The sequence below is a fragment of the Telopea speciosissima genome, chromosome 1 (genome assembly GCF_018873765.1).
Source record: "Telopea speciosissima isolate NSW1024214 ecotype Mountain lineage chromosome 1, Tspe_v1, whole genome shotgun sequence".
Classification (NCBI taxonomy): Eukaryota; Viridiplantae; Streptophyta; class Magnoliopsida; order Proteales; family Proteaceae; genus Telopea; species Telopea speciosissima.
In genome coordinates, this window is record NC_057916.1 from 36,634,292 (window position 1) to 36,655,407 (window position 21,116).

General features: G+C 39.1%; 1 protein-coding gene across 2 annotated transcripts in view; it reads right to left on the minus strand.

Annotated features, from left to right (window-relative positions):
• Positions 1 to 9,560: 9,560 nt before the first annotated feature.
• LOC122643488 (5'-nucleotidase SurE-like) overlaps positions 9,561 to 21,116 on the minus strand; it is a 73,592-nt gene continuing 62,036 nt past the window's right edge. For both annotated transcript variants that reach the window (XM_043837112.1, XM_043837108.1), the window contains 3 exons: positions 10,253 to 10,321; positions 10,053 to 10,167; positions 9,561 to 9,816 (listed from right to left, as the gene is read on the minus strand). In XM_043837112.1, coding sequence (XP_043693047.1) covers positions 10,057 to 10,167; positions 10,253 to 10,321 — 180 coding nt within the window. In that variant the 3' untranslated portion in view covers positions 9,561 to 9,816; positions 10,053 to 10,056. The remainder of the gene's footprint in view (positions 9,817 to 10,052; positions 10,168 to 10,252; positions 10,322 to 21,116) is intronic.

The window sequence follows — 21,116 nt, forward strand, 5'->3', positions numbered from 1 at the left end:
CATCCACTAAGGTCAGCCAGTGTGCACCACAGTTAACACACCCCCACATTTCGTAGGATTTGGCTTGATTAAGAGTATCTAACTCGTCCTCATTTCATTGTGGTGGTACTACTTTCCCACGTAATCAGAATGAGTAAATTTTAGTAGTACTAGTTAGGTCATCGGTGACTTCGTTTGTACCCTTTGAACTTAATTCAGGAGTTAAACCTCTTCACATAGATTGGGTGTCCATCACATGACCTATGACACAGGCTTTAAACTCATTTCTTAAATGTATACCACAATAATGGTCAGAGTAATTTTCTGTCCCGACTATACTGAGCTGATAATGCTACCTTCCTTAGCCTCACCAGATATATGTAATCAAGACATACTAATCTTTATTTCTCTACTGACCATGCCCTTTGTATTTCGTGACACAATATGGCTTTGGTCATCATCATATATCTATCATTTATATTCATAGCATTATGGTTCCAGATCCGATTTTCTTACGATGCCATAAAATAAAATCATAGTGGAACCTATAACTTAGGCTTATATTATTGATTCTATAAATCACCCCACCAACACTTGTTTATACATGCCACCTTTGAACCAAGGTGTTGTTCCAAATACGTTCCATATATACTTGACTTCCTTTCCAAGTAGAAATCAAACATTTTACTTGAACTATTTCTTTGAAAAGAGACTCTGCATACGAATACACGCATTCTCATAATAACCCCCACATTTTGGGTTTATCACATTCAGAAATACAAGCCAAAATAATATGAGAATGCCCTTTGTGGGAAGATTATAACCCCCATACTTCCATACTAATTCAACTGTGCAACTTTACTTGCAAATCAAAATATAGCTTGTTAATAAACAGTCATCCACCCATGCACAAATACTGATAGAATAAGCATCCGACCAATATGTATACAATATCACTTGTCTCTATCAACAATCGATTTGATCAACAAATACGGTCACTTGGCTTTACTTACCAATAGTTGGATTTATTATAATCCAATCAAAATAAATGCCTATTAAACGTGATCAACCAAGCATTCAATGATAACATATGACAATTATGGAAATATCTTAAACCTTACATCATAAACATGTGTCTAAAACATGTAGCACCATTCATATAAAATATGAAAATCATGATGTAAATAATCCACAAATAAAATCATCAAAGCATTGAAACAGGATGTACAAAAAAGAAATAAGAATATTAAATTCTTAAAATAGAGATTCTTAATTCTCTACACTTATAAGTATTTGAATAAATGCAATCCTTAAATAAATACCCATCTATGAACATCACATGCATTGGGCTTAACAAACCAATCACCGAAAAAACAATTATGATGTTTGAAATAAGTTGCTAGATACTTTCAAGACCATTGCCACATACTCATGATCCAAAAAATCATTTAGTTACAAACATAAACAATTAAAAAGATCCACAACATCACATATACATTCGACCAGATCCTATGTATGCATGAAGACAAATATGCCAACAATAAAAGAAAATAGTAAGCAACCCACAATCCCATTCATTCAAAAGAATAAAAAACACTGGACACATCTCTTCTGAATGGATTGCTATTCAAAGTCCTTTAAGTATACTTAAAAGAATCCATCCCTTGCTATCCTTGGGAATTGTGTCTTACGAGAGGCATAAAATCAAGAGATATCCATTAAAAGACTCTAATAAATCGAAAAACATCAAATGAAACCCAATGGTTATGATGAAAAATCATGAAAAAATGTCATAAAGTACAACTGGCTCCATAAGATACATGAATCAAATAAAAACAAAGTTGGTGTTCTAATGGTTCATCCGTTTAAGCATATGCAAAGACTTTGCTATGAGGTCAAATAGGTGAAGTCCATTTATAAAACAGAACATAATGGAAGACACATTATATAACATAACTGTTAAAAGATCAAATTACCGTTACAGAGCGTCAATCCATTTGCCATGTGCCCCTTGCAAACTACATCGGACGGGTACGAGTATGCAACCCCCGGCCCCTTGTGTATATGCAAGCCCCGATGCCTTTCAAGTGTTGCTCCAGTACAGTTTTCCACTTTCAATGTAGATGTAGATATACCAAGTGTACAATCTAGAATAAATTGAAATCTCATACGGTTTCATGGCAACCATTCAAGGCATCAGTCACTATTTCAAGAATAAAATGAAATCTCATACGATGTATAATATTATAATACACCCATTACAAACATGCGTTGTGATCATGAAAAGTTGAGTCGGTCTGAAACGGATGTCGTTTCACATGAAAATGGAGGTCACCCTTTCAAACCGTTGCACATACCATGTTCTCACTCTCCATTACCACAACCAGCAATAACTCGAATACTGCTGTTGCATCAGGCATAAAAGTATCCCCCACCACGCCTCGAGTGATTCTGATCCCTCTCACGGTATCTTGAACCCATTACGCGGGAACTTTCAAAGTCGTCCTCCGGTTTGTTATTGTGTGACCCAACCACTTGGTACTCATAATGTGAATTCTGCCTCTTCCTATCCCCATTTCCAGGCACATAATTTTGCTTGCTGCTATCTTGCTCTGTTGGGTTCTGGCCTGCAGAAGGTGATTCCAGTCGCCCATGTTGGGTATCAACATTTACAGAACTGATTTCACTATTGTGAACAGAAACTTGGTTTGGGAAGACTGCACGCTCTTTGAATGAATCTACACCCTTCTTTTCTTTACTCATACTCAGCAGAGAAACACTTGTTCCTAGTTCCAACATACTTTCAATAGGTTTGTCGTAATAATCAGAATTGCAAATAAAAGACAACTCTATAGTCTTATACTCAATTCTAAAAACCTTAAGCTTGTAAGAGTAAAATAGCATGGACAGCAAGTATAAGACTAGAAATAAAATAAACAAATAGTAAATACAAGACTTATTTGATTGGTATGGCAGATAGTATCGCACCGCATCAACAATACACGTCCTCTTGTGTAACCCGAACAGTAAATGGTAGAGTTGAGTCGCATCAAACGATGCTCTCCTTAAGGTTTTTAGATGCCCCAATTTTGCAATCTGGGTTGACCATGCATCTATACCCCCAAGATAAAACAACTCTCTAATCACATAGGTTGCAGTTCCAAATGTGATTTCAAAGGGCATCCAAAGGCTATATTCACTAATTCATCGACACTGACCGACTACGGTGGGGAAGAAAAAAATGTATTTCCAAAAACAATTGTTAGAGAATGAGTAAAGACCTCCTCTCTTTATATAGGAGAGGAAGAGACACCCCTAAGGGATGTCTCCAAGAGATATGTCTCAATTCATGTCTTTTCCCATAAGGCTTATTTGTTGGCCACCCAAACAAGTCTTCCAATAGGCACCTACTGGCTATTTAGGTGTCTATTAGGAAAGCACTCAACCCTCCAACAAAATCGTATTTTGAATCTTTAATTTTAAAACAATTAAAAATCCAACAATACCGATTCCTAAAACCATGCTTGCCACCAAGGTTCCTAATCTCGGTCTCGGATCAGAAAAATCACCCGAATCGGATTGGTATCGGTTGAGACCGATTCCGATACAGCTCTGATACACCTGTACGGACAAGGGTAAAATGATAATAAAATCAAGGTTTTTTATTTTATTATGAAAAAACACAAGTAAATGCAATCGATCGATATCGGCTGAGATCGATCCAATACACTTGTACGAACAAGGGTAAAATGGTAATAAAATCAGATTTTTATGCAAAAAAAAAAAAAAACAAGGGTAAATGCAATTAGATTGGTGTCAGCCGAGTCTGAGTTAGCTGTCGGGATGTGTGCAGCATAGCCCAACGGCTGGATGCCCCCTTGGGCACTCCTCAGGTACTGGGCTCCCTGGAGAGGAGCACGATCCGTATCCTAGCCACTCAACTCCCATAGCACGGCAGAGATAAGTGTTTGGAACCCCTTCAACCATGTTTCTTCAAACTTAACTGTGACGCCTCATTATTCGAAGATAAGAAGCATAGTGGTCTGGGGTTTCTCATTCGAGATCATACAACTTAACACTGCGTTGCAGTCTCAAATCCGATTTCCTTTAAGGATATTTTGGTAGGGGAAACAATGACAATCCAAAAAGGTATGCTTGAAGCCATCTCTGAAGGAACTTATAAGCTGTTGGTGAAAAGACATAATCTCGATGTTATGTCATGCTTGCAATCAATGGATATGCTTCTAGCTGCTAAGATCCGCCCTATCATTGAAGATGAAGATATACATTTCCTTGTATCTTTGTTTGATCTCTAAAAGTTTCAATACATTTCAAGGGCTGTTAATTGTACAATAGACTCCCTTACTAGGAGGGTTCAGTCCATTGTGAGTAGGAAAATTTGGCCTATTTTTTATCCTTTTTTGATGGAGCACTATGCTCATTTCAACATTTTTGTTTCTCGCTTTCTGAAGTAGATGGCGATTGATAGAGTAACACTTGATCATAATTTTTAGTATGAATACTGTGTCCAAGATGAAACTTGTGATTGATAGTAAAACATCGATTCTTTTGTTGAGGCCCAATTCTATCTTTATAGATTTCTTAGGATACCTTCTTACAAAGTTTTGTTATAGCATACTAAAATGCTTCTGATTTAGGTGGGCAGCCCGGCAAATAGATATTCGTAGGAATTAGCTTATCGACTCTATGAACAGTACTATAAGAATCAGTACAGAACATCCCTAATGAATAGATTCCTTTCTACCATTAAAAAAAAAAAAAAAAAAAAAAATCCTTGATCCGTCTCCCTTTTTGTTAATGAGGTTTAAATGTAAATTTGACCTAATTATCTCTTCGATGCCTTTTCTCATCCTTTGAATGTAGCATACAAGCTTTCACTAAAAAAAAAAAACTAAATAAATAAAAAAATGGTAGCATACAAGCCATGCCTGAAACATGTGTTCCAAAAGATCTGGAATCAAAATTGGGCTGCTGCCCCATGGGACCTTTCTTTGACATTTCTAGTGATTAAAAATCACACCACGATGTAGAAAAACCAGCAAGAACTCCGCACAGAAAAAGGACACTTCACCAGAAGAGACTATATTTTATTACTTTGGTTGCTACTTGCTACTCAGCATTTCCGTTCGTGTCTCCTTTTTTTAAGAGAAGCAACCATATAATCAATTGAGTTGGTTACTTTTGACTTTTACGCACAATTACACGAAAAAAAAAAAAAAAAAACTTTTACGCACGCACACAACAATCCAGAAAAAAACCCAGTTCAGTACGGTAGGAAAATTGCTAGTCGGCAAGGGTTCCACAAAACTGAACACTCAATTAGAAATTTCGCCCCTCGAAGGGTTTCTGCACCGAAAAACAAAAAAAAAAAAAAATATCACCATGAAGGCAAAGCCAAATATATATATATATATATAAAAGGAACGTAAAGATCACAGGCGTATTGTATTACTCGTAACAGACGATATGTACTAGTTTTGCTAGTCACCGATACCGTATTGATAGCACAGTACGGACAAGGGATAAAAATTTCAAAAAACTCATTTTTAAAGGAGAATGATGGACAAAGTTGTCCGATACAGTCGATCCAGATCGATACTGTATTGGTATTGCATCGATTTTACAGGTTACCAATACCAGATTTGATACCATGCACTAAAACCATGCTCACAGACCAAAGCTGATTTTAGAAGTGTATTGTTTGGCTCGAACTGATTAAGAGTGCCAATTTAAAACCAAAATCGACCATATAAAACCGTACGAGTAAAAAATGAGTACAATTTCTGTATGGGAAAATAAAATCTCTCTCGATATGGTACAATATTGATTTCTAAGACAATACCATCTGTACATACTGATATAGTACTAAATTTTATACAATAGCAACAACTCAACCATATCCCAACTAAATGGAATCGGTACACGGATCCCCGCAAAGACTATAAAGTAAAAGAAAAGAAGCACAACACCACAGCTACAAGCCAGTCTTAAACAAACTAATTCAAGTTGGCTACACGGATCCTTGCCCTCCAATCAGCTCTATTCGATGTCATATTAGAAACAAAACCTACATTATATATGTTTTTCCTCACCAATTATCCAGTTATCCTAGGGTCATTTTGGTCCTGCTGCTAGCTCTTTTAGTACCTTCAATCTGAATCAAGTCACCCCTCCAAACTGGAGCGTCTGAAGACCTCCACTGAACATGGCCATGCCACCTCAAACGACTTTCTCATGGTTTATCTTGAATCGGGGCTACTCTGAAAGTTGACCTAAAATGATCATTTGTTACTTTATCCTTCTTGGTTTTGCCATTCATCCATCTCAACTTCCTCATCTTTGCTACGCTTAGCTTATTTATATGACATCTCTTAACTACCCAACACTCCGCACCATACATCATAGCCGGTCTAATGACTGTCCTGAAAACTTTCGTTTAAGCTTTAAAGGGATACGTTCGATCATATAACATTCTGGATGCTCCTCTCCAATTCCCTATACCATTCCAAATTTGTACCTAACCGAGGCTAAACTGTACCGAATTTCATCTAGAATTCCTCTTTCCCCTTCTCCACATTCTATTGGAATTCTATAACTTACATCTTTGGTACATTACTCCTACAGAATATGAATTTTAATCATTTTTAATCTTTCGGTAGACTTTCTGCTTTTCATGAAATTTTGGTTGTGACAATGCTCGTATTTGAACAAAATAAAGAATCGTATTTGATATCGAATAAAAACCATTTTTGATATCAAATACAAACCGTACCAAAATTGTATTGAATCGATACGATATTGATATTGGAAATACAATTTATATTTGATACAGTATGGTTTCGATATTTGCTATACTATCTTCTGTATCGTACCAGATTCCCAATACCGTACCTACTAACACTCTTAGTACCGATTGGACTAACGTTTAGAACAGAATTTTGGCAGAGGAAGCAATAGCTTGAACCACGATCTTATACATAAGGAAGTGGAAGTCTATGTTGACGATATGATTGTCAAGTCAAATACTAGGCAGGGGCATGTGGAAGCTCTAAGAAAGTTTCTAGAAAGGATCAAAGAATCTGATATCTGCCGGGGCTCAAAGCACCAGCTCTGAATGGTGTCGTGTTTAAGAATCTTCAGATAATTAGGAGGTCCATTGTATTGCTAAAGTGAACTGCTAAAGTGAACTGGGTTTCTATTTCTAATTTATACTTCCCCTTTGTTAGTTATCTGCTACTACAACTATATTATAAATAAATTCCATTTTATGTTTAGGCAAAAGTTTTCATGCACTAACGGCATTTAATGTCGTCAGAATACAAAATGACATAAAAAGTCATGCCCCTCTATTTGACGGAGTCGATGAAAAGAATCTCTCGTGTATGAATACCTTTCCTTATATTTATATATAGGGTGCAACTTCATGTCGTCAAAGTGGCGAACTAAGAAGTTGTAACCTCCTTTTAATTGCCTCTTGTTTTATTCCCCAAAATTATTTAATGCAGGAGTAAAAAAAAAGGTTTAATAAAATTTTAATTCAATACTTTATATGAAATGACAAGATTTACCCTCATTAAAAAGGTGTATTATATTCTGCCCCCACGCTAGTATCTCGGGGGCAGAATATCCGCCTTTCATGGGAGGTGGGGCGGTCAATTCGCCCCCGCTGTGTTTGGGCATGGCCCAACCCCCCAATAGATAACATTTTCCCTAACTTAAAACCCAAACCACCATCAGGAACACTTGGCAATCAGCTACAGGTCTAATGCACCATGCAATAGATATAATTATTGGTAGGGTTAATTTCACAGACACCCCCTGTAAGTATACAATATATCACAGACATCCCAAACTTTATCAAAATATCAACCTTCCCCTTGACGCTAAGCACAGTTAACACTCAAAGTTGAAATGTCCATTTTACCCCTTTAGTTATTTAAATAAAAAACAGATAAATTACATCTAAGGTGCCTTAAGTTTGGAAAAGTAACATTTGAGATATCCTAACTTTGAAAAATGACATTTGAGGTGCCTTATTAAGGTTAGTCCTACTCCAAACTCCAACCACTGCCACTTCCACCACCACCGCCATTTTGGTTTTCTAAAACAGAGTCGTTGAACGAAGGATTTGAAACCCTAAAATTTCAGACTTGTTTTACTGTTTGGAGCTCCTGAAATCTTCTTCCTCTTAATCTTCACTCCTCTGCAACGAAAAAAAGCTTCGTTGCATCATTGAAGAAGAAGGAACTTGGACAATTGTCGATTTACCAATTGATGTCTTACATGACAATCACCAATTTTCATTCCCTATGTCCAGAAGAAGGCCATCCGGTTGCATCATTGAAGATATGTCTAATGGATATTCGAGGGTATGGATTGAAATGTGCTTAATTTATTTGGCTTTTTAAATGGCATTTCTTCTTAGTTTCAAGTTGATGATTTAATGGAACCATTTCAACACAAGTTAAATGGGTAGAACATATAGAGATAGAGAATAAACCAGTTCATTAGGTTTTCAATCAATATGTAACTAGTGGACTGGTATTTGGGGCACAATGCTGGCTAATAGTTTTACAAATGCAGTGTGAGAGGTTATCAAGTCTTATGGCCAGAAAAAGTGATTCGTTTTCCCCTAAATTTCCCATTCTCAAATCTTCTCAAAACCCTAATTTCATTTGTTATCGAATCAAGCCTTGTGTGATCTACAAACACCGTTCTCGTCTTCGGATCGCCATCTACGATCAAGGATCTACTCATCTACATATCTCGATTTAGGGTTCAGTTGCAACATCGGCCTTTCATGGAGACGAGAGATGGAAGCAGAGCAAAGGAGAGATCTGAGAGGAAGAAGACGATGGATGACTTAGGGTTTTGTCTTGGGGTTCAAGATCGGTTTGGTCCTTTTGGTCTGATCGAACCGGTCCATGTTGGTTTGACAGGAGAACCCATTGTTTAATACCTTAAGGGTATTATGGGAAGTTCACCTGTGGTAAGGGTAATTTCGCCAAATTAACAGCAACTTAATTGCACAGACCTAACGAGGACTAAGTTGAAATAAAAACATAAAGTAAGGGTAGTCTGTGATATTTTTCCAAAGTTTGGGGTGTCAGTGATATATTGTAATCTTACAGGAGGTGTCCGTGAAATTAAACCCTATTGGTATGACATAAATCGAGCTGTCTTGGAACAATCTCGAATAAAAAATCGTCCCTTACTTCCCAGAGCGAAGCCAGATACATACATCTCCGAAGCTATTTACCCCTTTCAATCGACACCAAATCTGAAATCCTCCTTCTAAAAGGAGCCAACTAAAGCCAAAGGAATTCAGAAAATTATACCAAATCTTTCTAGCAACATCACACCCAACGAAGAAGGCCGTGACTGATATTCCTTACTCCTCACACAGAAGACAGGCATTAAGGATAATATGAACTAATGGCAAAAACAAAGCTGACATATCCCATTGAGTCACATTCCACTTATTACCAGACACAGCAAGTAGATTAGTACACTTCCCAAAAGATTTTATCACCAGGTGAAGGAAAAGCTTTTGAAAAATATTGATCACTGAAAATATATCTTAAAGATTTATTTTATCTTCAAAAAATGGTCAGTTTGTTACAATCGACAGTAAAAGTCACTCTAATAGTAATTCTTATAAGTATGCCATATGTGTCACTTCATTGTTCTCCACAAAAGCAGACTCTCTTGATAGAAGACTGAAACAAGGCTGGGAATAATGATATAGTATAGACGGGACACCCAAAGAATGTCTTTAGCAATGTCTGAACTTGGAAGAACACATGCATGGAGATCCTATACAAGGCAAATTTATAGAGTTTCAGCAAAACGAGTTTGAACTGAAAAGGTCACAACCGTGAAATATGATTGAAACTTCATAACAAAATGGTACAGAAGTCTGACAACAGGTTTAAAGTTAACTAAGTTAACCCAAGTAGAACAGAAGATGTATTTGAATTGTTAAAGCTTCATTAGAGGGAAAAATTAACATGGTATAGATGCATTATGTTTGATTTCGTAATAGAACTCACGACATTATAAGGCTGATGAAGATGGGCATTCAACTGCACGTGGCAACCAATCTTTGAAATAGGCCTGACAATCCATCTCAGCATGAGAGAGGGCACCAATAGGAGTTATTGTTATCTGAAAAGGGACGGTGAAGACCATGTTAATCATTGATTGCCACTTCCAATCACTTTCAAGTAAGTTTTAGTGAAAATTTACATACATATCCTTCTTTAAGATATTCGAAGTCTGTATCCTGACTATCCTCCACTTCAAGTTGTGGACCTAACACCTAGAGAAAAAAATTAATGATCAAAGAGTTAATATTCTGCCAAAATAAGATTAGAACCAAAGAAAGAAATATCAAGATCAATGAAAATGTATACAGAATTGATGAACTGATCAGAATTTCATGTATTGCATGGTAATTTTCCAACTTCTCCACAATTATTAGGCATGTTGATAGTCAAGAATTATATATGGATGTAGAAAACCTAGGACCTGTAACCAGTAACTTGAGAGAGAAGAAAAGAATGAGGAAGAGGAGAGAACTGTTAAACTTATCAGTCTGCCTCATAATGCTTGTATTTATAATCTCAAATTACAATAGAAAGGGGAACTCCTAATCAGATTAAGAATTCCTAATCATGATAGGATTCCAAGTTACAATAGGAAAAGAACTAGAACTAACAACTCAAACTGAAACTAAGACTAACAAGTCACAGTAGAATTAGGACTTGACATAATTAGAAACTAGGACTCCAACTAGGACTAGGAAAATAGAAGATACATATATCAACCAAATCACTGTTCACGTGAACAGTGTCACATGAACAGTACTTCAACACTCCCCTTCACGCTGGATTATACAAATGAGGAAAGAAAGAAGATCCAGCTTGAACTAAAAGGAAAAAAAAGAACTCCATAATAATGCAAACACTCCCCCCTCAAGTTGGCGCATACAAGGTATTAATGCCCAACTTGAACAAAATGAAAAGAAACTAAGTTGCAGCAGAATCCAGCTTGACAGATGAATGTAGCTCCCAAATAAACCTTCAAGAACTTGAAAAAATAGATCTTCAAAACTTGGACAGACATGATCAGCAAACCGGGACTGGAATGTCTTCCAAAAAAGGTAGCTTTCAACGATCTTCAATAGCTATCCAGTGATGAATCTCAGATTGTCATAGTGACTTAGAATCTTGAAGTGAAATAACTAGAGCAGCAAGCAGCGGACATGTTAATTCTGAAATTAGTAACCTAATCATATCTCTAAACCCTAGAATCCCCTTCTCCTACCTCCATTAGGAATTGTCTCAAATAACCTTATCTTGCTGCCCAACTTACCTAACCTGCTTCCATTCACTCAAACATCATAAAACCTATACCATTAGACTTCCCTACACCTGCCCATCATTACTATATAAGACAACCCTAACCTAAACCTAAACCTAACTTTAACCCTAATTTTGACCTAAACTCAAGTTTCACCCATTCGGATGACCTATTCAGACTAGATCCTGGTTGAACTGGCTCCTAGTAGGTCTCCTACCTATCTAGGACTACATTAAGTGGTATCAGAGCCATGGATGTACATGGCAATCCAGTTCTGCCCCCTCCACTTGATCCTATGGCTGCTATAATGGAGATGCTACAGAAGTTGAATGAAAATGTGACACGATTGGAAGAGAAGAGGACTACCCCTCATAGGGACATCAACATTCCCCTAGAAAAGGACAAATATCAGGTCAATTCGGTGGTACGAAGAGCCCCAAGGAGAGATCAATACAGAGAAGACAGAGCAAACTGAATTAGGCAGCGGAAAAAATACTGTATCAACCCAACTGAAAGTCCTCAAATAGGCAACAATCAAATATCTTCAATACTCTTCAATACTTTAATCTCCCCCTCCGGCAAACTCAACCCAATAACGAAGGATACTCAATGGCAATGGTGGAGAAAACTGATCTTCTATGTTTTGCACCAATGTTCCTGCAAGTTTTGCGTTCTTCAATGTCTGCAGCTGTATTGCACATAATCCCCCTCCTCACGTGGACATAATAGAGATGATGTAAGAGATAGGGCAAAAACATAATATTTCAGAATTTTCCAAAGGTGTTATAGGTAAGTAAAAAGGAAGGAATGGCAAAATTATAATTTACTAGAAGTTTCCAAAGGTGTTATGGGTAAATACCAAAGGTATGGGATATGAAGGGAATTAGAATTATTGAAAGAGAATGTTGGAAAAAAAAATGGCATGGCTGTAATTTGGTGGAAATCCACTTTTAAATACAATCCAAGCCAACGGGCAAACTGGTAATAAACCAGAATTTTAAGGGTCAATTGGATAGTCAAATAGGGGAATGTATGAAAAAGTAATGGCAGTTTGGTAAATAACCAGAATTTTGCAAGGGGCCCTTGGTAAATAAGAAAGTAATGGGTCATGTAGGGAATTAGATTTATAGATGAGGGACATACTTGGAAGGAGCAAACTCTTAATGGCAAGATGTAAATAATCATAAGAAGGATGGGTACTAATAAAGGTAGGGTAGTAGGCTAGTAGCATTAAATACCTAATAAGTTAAAACTTAAAAGGAAAAGGAAAAGGAAACGTGAGGAAGGGGAGTCAACAAGAGGTAACGTGATATGGGTAGTGACATAAGATGGCGTTAATATGGGAAAATTAGGTTAAAATAAAATAAAAGGAATCATAAAGAAGGATGTCAACTTCTTCCTTATGACTCAACAGAACCAACAACGCAAACCCAACATGATTCAGGTAATAGATCTCTCTCTTGCAAGCTTGGTTCAACCTAAAATTTAAGATGTTGTAATGTAATACCAGGGCCTATTGATTCCCACAATATTGAGTCCAGAGAGTACCGATAGAGTTGAAGTGGTGATTCTGAAATCAGCCGTGGCAGTAGTTGCAGCTCAGGTCGAAACCAGGGAGAAACCATAAACCAGCAAGTGATCGATGCAGCCAGTCAAAGAAGAACCAGAAAAAAATAGTTCGATATTTGGAGAAATCGATTCAAGAGAGTGAAAACCTTTGATAGATGCTGTCCATGGCTACTGGAATGAATCTCCAATAAGAACAACCAATCTCCAAGGCAAAAAAGGAGACTTGGTCTTCAAGGGAATAGAGACTCCAAAAAACGCAGGTGAAGAGGGGCAGCAGCTACCGCAGGAAAAAGAACTTCTTCAAACCATTAATTGATGAAGTTGAGTGTCTCTCTTGATGATAGTAATCCTCCAAAAAATTACTGCAACAATAAGCAAAGCAGAAAATCGATTCTCGAAGGTAGGCCAGCAACATCAGCATCGATAGGAGCATTACAAGTGCAAATAGATTCAGCAAATCAATGCCCAGATAAGCAAACAAAGCAGCAATTGACTCCAGGAGACAGCATATACTCCATCGACCAAACCTTCGAACCAACAAATATCAGAAACCATAACAGGGACCGCAATAATCGAAGAACCAATGAACCCCTCAACATCAAACAGAAGGGGTTTCAACAATATCAAAACGCCATCAACAATCGACTACCATATTCAGCGATTTCAGAACCCCAAAATCGATAGCAGAAACCAGACAATCCATGCGGCAGAATAAACACCACGACCAGCAAACCTTCGAATCAAATATGTATGATTCATCATATGAAACCCTAGTTCTTCTTCTTTTATGAACTAAGGTTTCCTTCTTCAAACCAAAAACTTAAAATAACTCTCAAAACGGCTATTATGAAGAGAATTAGTACTGGTTACAATAGCTCTGATACCATGTAGAAAACCTAGGACCTGTAACCAGTAACTTGAGAGAGAAGAAAAGATGAGAAAGAGGAGAGAACTGTTAAACTTATCAGTCTCCCTCATAATGCTTGTATTTATAATCTCAAATTACAATAGAAAGGGGAACTCCTAATCAGATTAGGAATTCCTAATCATGATAGGATTCCAAGTTACAATAGGAAAAGAACTAGAACTAACAACTCAAACTGAAACTAAGACTAACAACTCACAGTAGAATTAGGACTTGACATAATTAGAAACTAGGACTCCAACTAGGACTAGGAAGACAGAAGATACACATATCAACCAAATCACTGTTCACGTTAACAGTGTCACATGAACAGTACTTCAACAATGGAGAACATCCGTTTTGGTAAGGGGGTATTCAAGACCTATCTGCTCAGAAATTGCCTGGTAGATGTTTTGCAAATTCACAAGATTAGATTTATAGTTCAGTATATACATATTGAAATCCAAATCTAAATCTGAGGTTTGTATATTTTTCTTATTAGTGATTTTCAGTAACTCAGAATTGTTTCAGGATAACATGTACCAGTGGGGAAGTGCTCATGAAATCAAGATGAATTTACACACACACATAAAGAGAGTTTATTAACGTGGGAAATGGAAAGACTATTTGAGGAAGTTGTCTATGATTAAGCTTCATAACATGTTGTTAGAAGAGGGAAAAAATTAATTTTAAAGGACTATTTAAAGGACTATTAACTGTAAATGAAATGACCTAGAATCCTAGATAGGTTATTAGTGGGCCAGAAACATGTATGGATTAGTAAAAAAACTAGCGAAATAAACATCTTATAATGGGTTCATCAGTTTGTAACTACTGAAACTGATTCCCCCCCCCCCTCCATATAATAACATGGCACTTTAATAGAATGTCTACTGAAGTAATTTCACATTATAATGCAATCTACATATAAAAAAAAGGGAGAGGGTTGGGCACGCCACAGGCTTTCCTGGAGCTAGCGGCTGTGCCCAATGGAAAGGGTGGGATGGGGAGGGCAGGGGGGGCATTTCCAAAGGGGTGGGAGAGAGACAGACTCAGGCTGGGCACAGCGCCGGCGTGCCCAGCCTTTACCCAAAAAAAAAAATAGTGCAACCTCCCCTTTCCTCTCGCTCCTTCGACCACTTCTCGCCAGCACTCTAATCCAGTCCGCTCCAACTGCACCCCTGACCGCCTTACTGCTGCAACGCTTGCCCAATAGATGAGTGCCCCAATTGATCAGCTGCACCTTTGTCTTGTCATCGAAGACAATCAACTGGAGTCAAAGATGGACCTTTCACAGAAGAATCATCACTTGCAGTCTTAGATTCATTATGAAAGAATCGGAACTTGCCTCACTCCAGCAAATGAAGACAACGAGCCATTCAGTCCTTTCACAATGTGGAGTTTAGGCCTAATGTGAAAAAAATGGAGATATGGAGCTGAAATGCAGGCTTAAGTTACAATGGCAGTTGGCTAGGTAGATTGGTCAGATGACTTGGGTTGAGACAGGGTGAGGACCGAAGGTTCATGAACCTCCCATTTTCCTTCTACAATGTCACAATAGATGAATCAGAAAAATTCCATTTCCATATTCACTCCACTTCTTTTCCGTTAATTGCTTTTAAATGAACCATACAAGCATCCACAAGAAATGAAAAACCTGCTATTCTTCTTTGCCTTCTTATAGAGAAATGAATTCTCTCCCTCAGCCTCTTTCTCACTGGAGTCCCATGGTTGGAATAATTAAAAAGGAAGGGGAGAGAAAGAGATAACAGAACAAGTGAGATATGAAAGAAAAATTAGGGGGGGAGAGATTGAAAGGTAAATAAAATAGGGGGGGAAGGTGTTAGAGTTGTTAGAGTTGTTAGTATATCTTGTGGGGGTAGTTCTGTCATTGCCATATTATAAGACATGACCAAATTGTATTTTTCTTGTTCTTATTTTATTTCCCTTTACCTCCTTAGGGAGGCCTGTGTAATTTAGAAGAGATTATTAATGAAGTAATATGTGTGTTGAGAATCACTCAACACACACAATCGATTCTCTCATTCCTTTCTGTTCTTCTTCTCTTCTCTTCTCTTCTATCCTTCTTCTTCTTCTTGCTGTAAATCTCATCTCTCTTACTAGATTCGATCCATCTTTAAGTTCCAACTTGGTATCAGAGCTAAGCAATCTGGTTTGAGAGTTGACTAAGCTTTGCTGTCTTGCTCTTCACCTCTCTTTGGGACCCTAAGAGGACAAAGGGGTTCCATTAGAGGCTGTACTATGTGAAGCTTACACATACAACACTATTTGGTGGTTCATTCTTCAAACCCACACACCATGGATGAAGTTTAGTGGCTGTTGTTGAAGATTGAAGCTCTTACAGCCACCCTGTTTTTCCGCCAGCTGAAGGGAGTGTTTCTCTCATTTCTCCCTCATCTTCTCATCTTTTGGGAAGAGGTTTGCTGCTTGTGGATCGCCTAGGGGTACCCTTTTGAACCCCCCACCACTCGGTTGAAGAAAGAGCCTGTTTGAGGAGCATAGCTCCAAACTGTGACACTTTCAAGGTACCGTCAGCTCTGTTTTTTTTTTGTCTCTGGCCTGTTTTTTTTTTTTGAAGCTCAGTATCGTGGATGTGTTTTGGTGTATCCGAATGGAGTTGTTTGTTCTTTTTACACCTGTTGTTGCTATGGACTGAAGGTTATTGGGTATTAGAGCAGTTTGATTGATGTTATACAAGCCTTTACTGCCTATACACTTGCTGTTTTTGGTATTGGTTCTCCGTTTGGTTGCTTTGGCTGTTGGGGACTTGGTTGCTGGTCTGCCTACTTTGTTTGGGTTGAGGGTACTCCCCATTTGAGCAGCCCACTATTGTTTGTTGGAGTGTCTGCCCATGATGTCTACTGTGTCTGGACAAGATTTAGAGGTTAGTGGACCAACTACACCTGGCAGCCTAAGTAGTGGTTTTCCAACCATGGCTTCCTTTGATAACCCCAACACCCAAATCTCTATTGTGAAGTTGGACAATACCAACTACTTGGATTGGTCTCGGTCTGTGAAGTTGTCCCTACGCAGTACGGGAAAGTTGGGTTACATTACTGGGTCTATCACAGCTCCTGCTATAACTGATCCAGGCTATCTCAAGTGGGAGACTCAGAACTCCACTGTTATGACTTGGCTTATATTCTCCATGAAACCTGAGATAGGTAGGAGGTTTATGAGCAAGGAGACTGCGAAAGATGTTTGGGATAGTGTCTCCAAAGTTTTGATAGAGTTGGAGATGCAACAAAGGTGTATCAAATTCTCCAAAAAATCATCCATATGAAACAGGGTGATAGGAGTATCTCTGAGTACTACAACTCTGTTATTAGCTTGTGGGAGGAATATGATCATTATAACAACCTCCAGTTGTCCAACTCTGATGATCAGGCAAAGGTCTACAGGAGTCAAGAAAAGGAAAGGATCCTTATTTTGCTTGGAGGTCTTAAACCAGAGTATGAGCCTCTTCGCCTGCAAATCTTAGGAAGATATCCCTTTCCATCTCTGGATGAAGTGTGCAGCTACTTGCAAAGTGAGGAAACCAGGAGAACCACTATAGATATTGCACCATCAACAGAGAGATCTGCTCTTGTTTCCAGTTCCCACAGAGACTAGAAAAGTGGGGGGAAAGGCCAAGGGCTACCTCGTGGAGATCACCGTGAGAGATACAAGTGTGATCATTGTGGCAAGCTTGGACACACCAAGGACATGTGTTGGGATCTTCATGGACAGCCTCCTGGTATGCGTGGTAGTTCATCCAGTGCCCGGGGAGGAAAGCGAGGGGGAGCTAGGGCTCACTCCGTGACATCTGAGTCTGAGTCACCTGGACCCCAGCCGGCCTCTGATTCCCTCTCACAGGATGATATTGCAGCCCTCCGTTGCCTGATGTCTCACCTTGGAGCGTCTGCTACTGGTTCTCCCTCTGGAGGGTCTTCTACTTCTGCCTCAGCTCTGCAGGTCTCATCTGCCCCTCCTACTGCACCCACCTGGATTATTGACTCTGGAGCCTCTGATCACATGATTGGTATGTCACAGTACTATGATTCCTATTCCATTTGCTCTGGCTGGGACAAGGTAAGGGTTGCTGATGGTTCCCTTTCTTCTGTCTCTGGTAAGGGTAATGTGCGAGTTACTCCTTCTATTTCCCTTGAGTCTGTCCTTCATGTTCCTGATTTTGCTACTAACCTATTATCAGTGAGTCACCTAACCAAATCCTTACATTGTTGTGTCACTTTCTTTCCTTCCTATTGTGTCTTTCGGATTTGGAGACAAAAAGGGTTATTAGCAGTGGGGACCGAGAAAGGAGGGCTATATCTTCTTGAACCACGGTTACCGCCCAATCTGCTGCAGCTTATGTTTGTGGTCGGAGTGACCGTAGTACTTTGGAGTCATAATGCTTTGGCATCAGCGTTTGGGTCATTCCTCTTTTGTTGTTATGAGGAGACAGTTACCCCACTTGTTTACTTCTTTTCCTTCATTTTATGTTTTTCAGTGTGAATCTTGTCTTTTTGCTAAACATTGTCGCACATCTTATCCTTATCGTGGTAATAGATCTACTGCACCTTTTTCTCTTGTTCATACTGATGTTTGGGGACCTTCTCCCACTACTTCTTTATCTGGATTTCGTTACTTTGTTTCATTTGTAGATGACTATTCTCGGTCTACTTGGACTGTTTTGTTGAAACAAAAGAGTGATGTTTGTGATGCTTTTAAGGATTTTTATCATCTTATTAGCACTCAGTTTGGTACCCGCATTCAAATTGTTAGGTCTGATAAGGGGGGTAAGTACATGTATAGGGGGCTCCAACAGTCTTTACTGATAATGGCATCCTCCATCAACTGGCTTATGTTGATACCCCACAATAAAATGGGGTGGCTGAGAGCAAAAATCGCCATTTGCTGGAAATCACCAGGGGTCTTCTCTTTGGTATGCATATGCCTAAGACCTTCTGGTCTGATGCACTTCTTACCGCTGCATTTCTTATTAACCAGATGCCAACTCCACTCCTTGGCTCCAAATCTCCCCTAGCTCTTCTTTCTCCTCAATCCTTAGCTTTCTCCTTGCCTTCGAGAGTCTTTGGTTGTGTTTGTTATGTTCATGTCAACAAATCAGCCCGTACCAAGCTTGACCCCAAAGCTCTCAAGTGCATCTTCTTGGGCTACTCTGATTCAACCAAAGGGTATAAGTGCTACCATCCTCCTTCCCGAAGGCGACTTCTCTCCAAAGATGTCACCTTCTTTGAGTCTATCCCTTACTTTTCTTCCCCTCAACATTCTGTTCAGGGGGAGAGTACTAGCAGTGAACAGAATGTTGATGTCATTCCCTTTCTATCTCCCTTGCCTACCTCCACTTCCCCATTCCTATCTCCCTTGCCTACCTCTACTTCCCCATTCCTATTTGATATTGGAAAGTACAAAGAAGTGGATGTTGTTGATGATGCTGATGCTGATGGTGTTGTTGATATTGATGCCAGTAGTGGTGGTGATGCTAGTAGGAAAAAAGAATACAAGGGAATAAGATTCAAAGAAGATGGTGTATTCACAAGAAGTGAATGCTTGTTGAAGGAAAAAGGGAAGCAACCATGGTATAAGCAACCCTGCCGAAACCCCTCTTTGGATCCACATCCTCAGTTTCATCCTCTTCCGTCAGGTAATTCCTCTCCTTCTGAATTAGACCTTCCCATTGCTATGAGAAAGGGGAAGAGAGCCTGTACTAACCCCATAGCCCAGTTTGTTTCCTATGACTCCATTTCTCCTACAAGTATTGCTTTTTCCACTGCCCTTGAGTCTTCTTCTATTCCCAAAAATGTCACAGAGGCCTTCTCTGATCCAAAATGGATGCAAGCAATGACTGAGGAAATGGTGGCTCTAGAGAAGAACAATACTTGGACACTAGTTGATCTTCCCAGGGGGAGAACTCTAGTGGGATGCAGATGGGTTTATACAATCAAGTATAGATCCGATGGTACAGTGGAGAGGTACAAAGCTAGACTGGTTGCAAAAGGGTATAGTCAGGTGTATGGCATTGACTACCAGGAGACTTTTGCCCCCGTAGCCAAGCATAACTCAATCAGGGTTCTTCTTTCGGTGGCAGCCAATAAAGATTGGCCAATGTACCAATTAGATGTGAAGAATGCATTTCTTCATGGAGATTTAGCAGAGGAAGTGTACATGCAACCTCCACCTGGTTTTAAGTGTCCCTCAGCTGAAGGGAAAGTGTGTCTCTTGAAGAAGGCTCTCTATGGCCTCAAGCAGTCTCCTAAGGCCTGGTTTGAGAGATTTAGACAAGCCCTCTTGAAGAATGGGTATTATCAGAGTCAAGCTGACCACACCTTGTTTATCAGGAGAGGTAATGGTACAGTTACAGCCCTCATTGTCTATGTTGATGACATTGTGGTGACTGGGAATGATGTTGCTGAGATAAACAGATTGAAGTCTTATCTGGCTAGACAGTTTGAGATCAAAGACCTTGGACTTTTGAAATACTTCTTGGGTATTGAAGTATCTAGATCAAGGAAAGGAATCAACATTTGCCAAAAGAAATTTGTCTTGGATCTTTTGAAGGAGACAGGGATGATGGGGTGCAAACCAGCCACTTCCCCCATTGATCCGAATCATAAACTTGGTGATGAATGTGGTTCTTCTCTTATAGATGCAAGCAAGTACTAAAGGTTAGTTGGGAAACTAATCTATCTCTCCTTGACTCGACCAGACATCTCCTATGCAGTTGGAGTGGTGAGTCAGTTCATGCATGCTCCCAGAAGTGGACATCTGGATGCCGTGTATCGCATCATTAGATACTTGAAATCCTGTCCAGGAAAAGGTCTTCTATTTTCCAGGCATGACCATTTGCAGATTGAAGCCTACACAGATGCTGATTGGGCTGGTTCAGTTTCTGACAGGAGATCTACTTCTGGGTATTGTACTTTTGAGGGTGGTAATCTAGTTACCTGGAGGAGCAAGAAACAACCAGTTGTAGCTAGATCCAGTGCAGAAGCTGAGTTTAGGGCCATGGCCCACGGAGTATGTGAGCTTATATGGTTGAAAAGGCTTCTTCAAGACTTGAGCTTTGAAACTGAAGGGCCAATGAGACTTTATTGTGACAACAAAGCCGCCATAAGCATTGCTCATAATCCGGTTCAACATGATCGAACCAAGCATATTGAGGTTGATCGTCACTTCATCAAAGAGAAGCTGGATTCTGGGTGCATTTGTACTCCCTTTGTGAAGACAGGTGATCAAGTAGCAGATATCTTCGCCA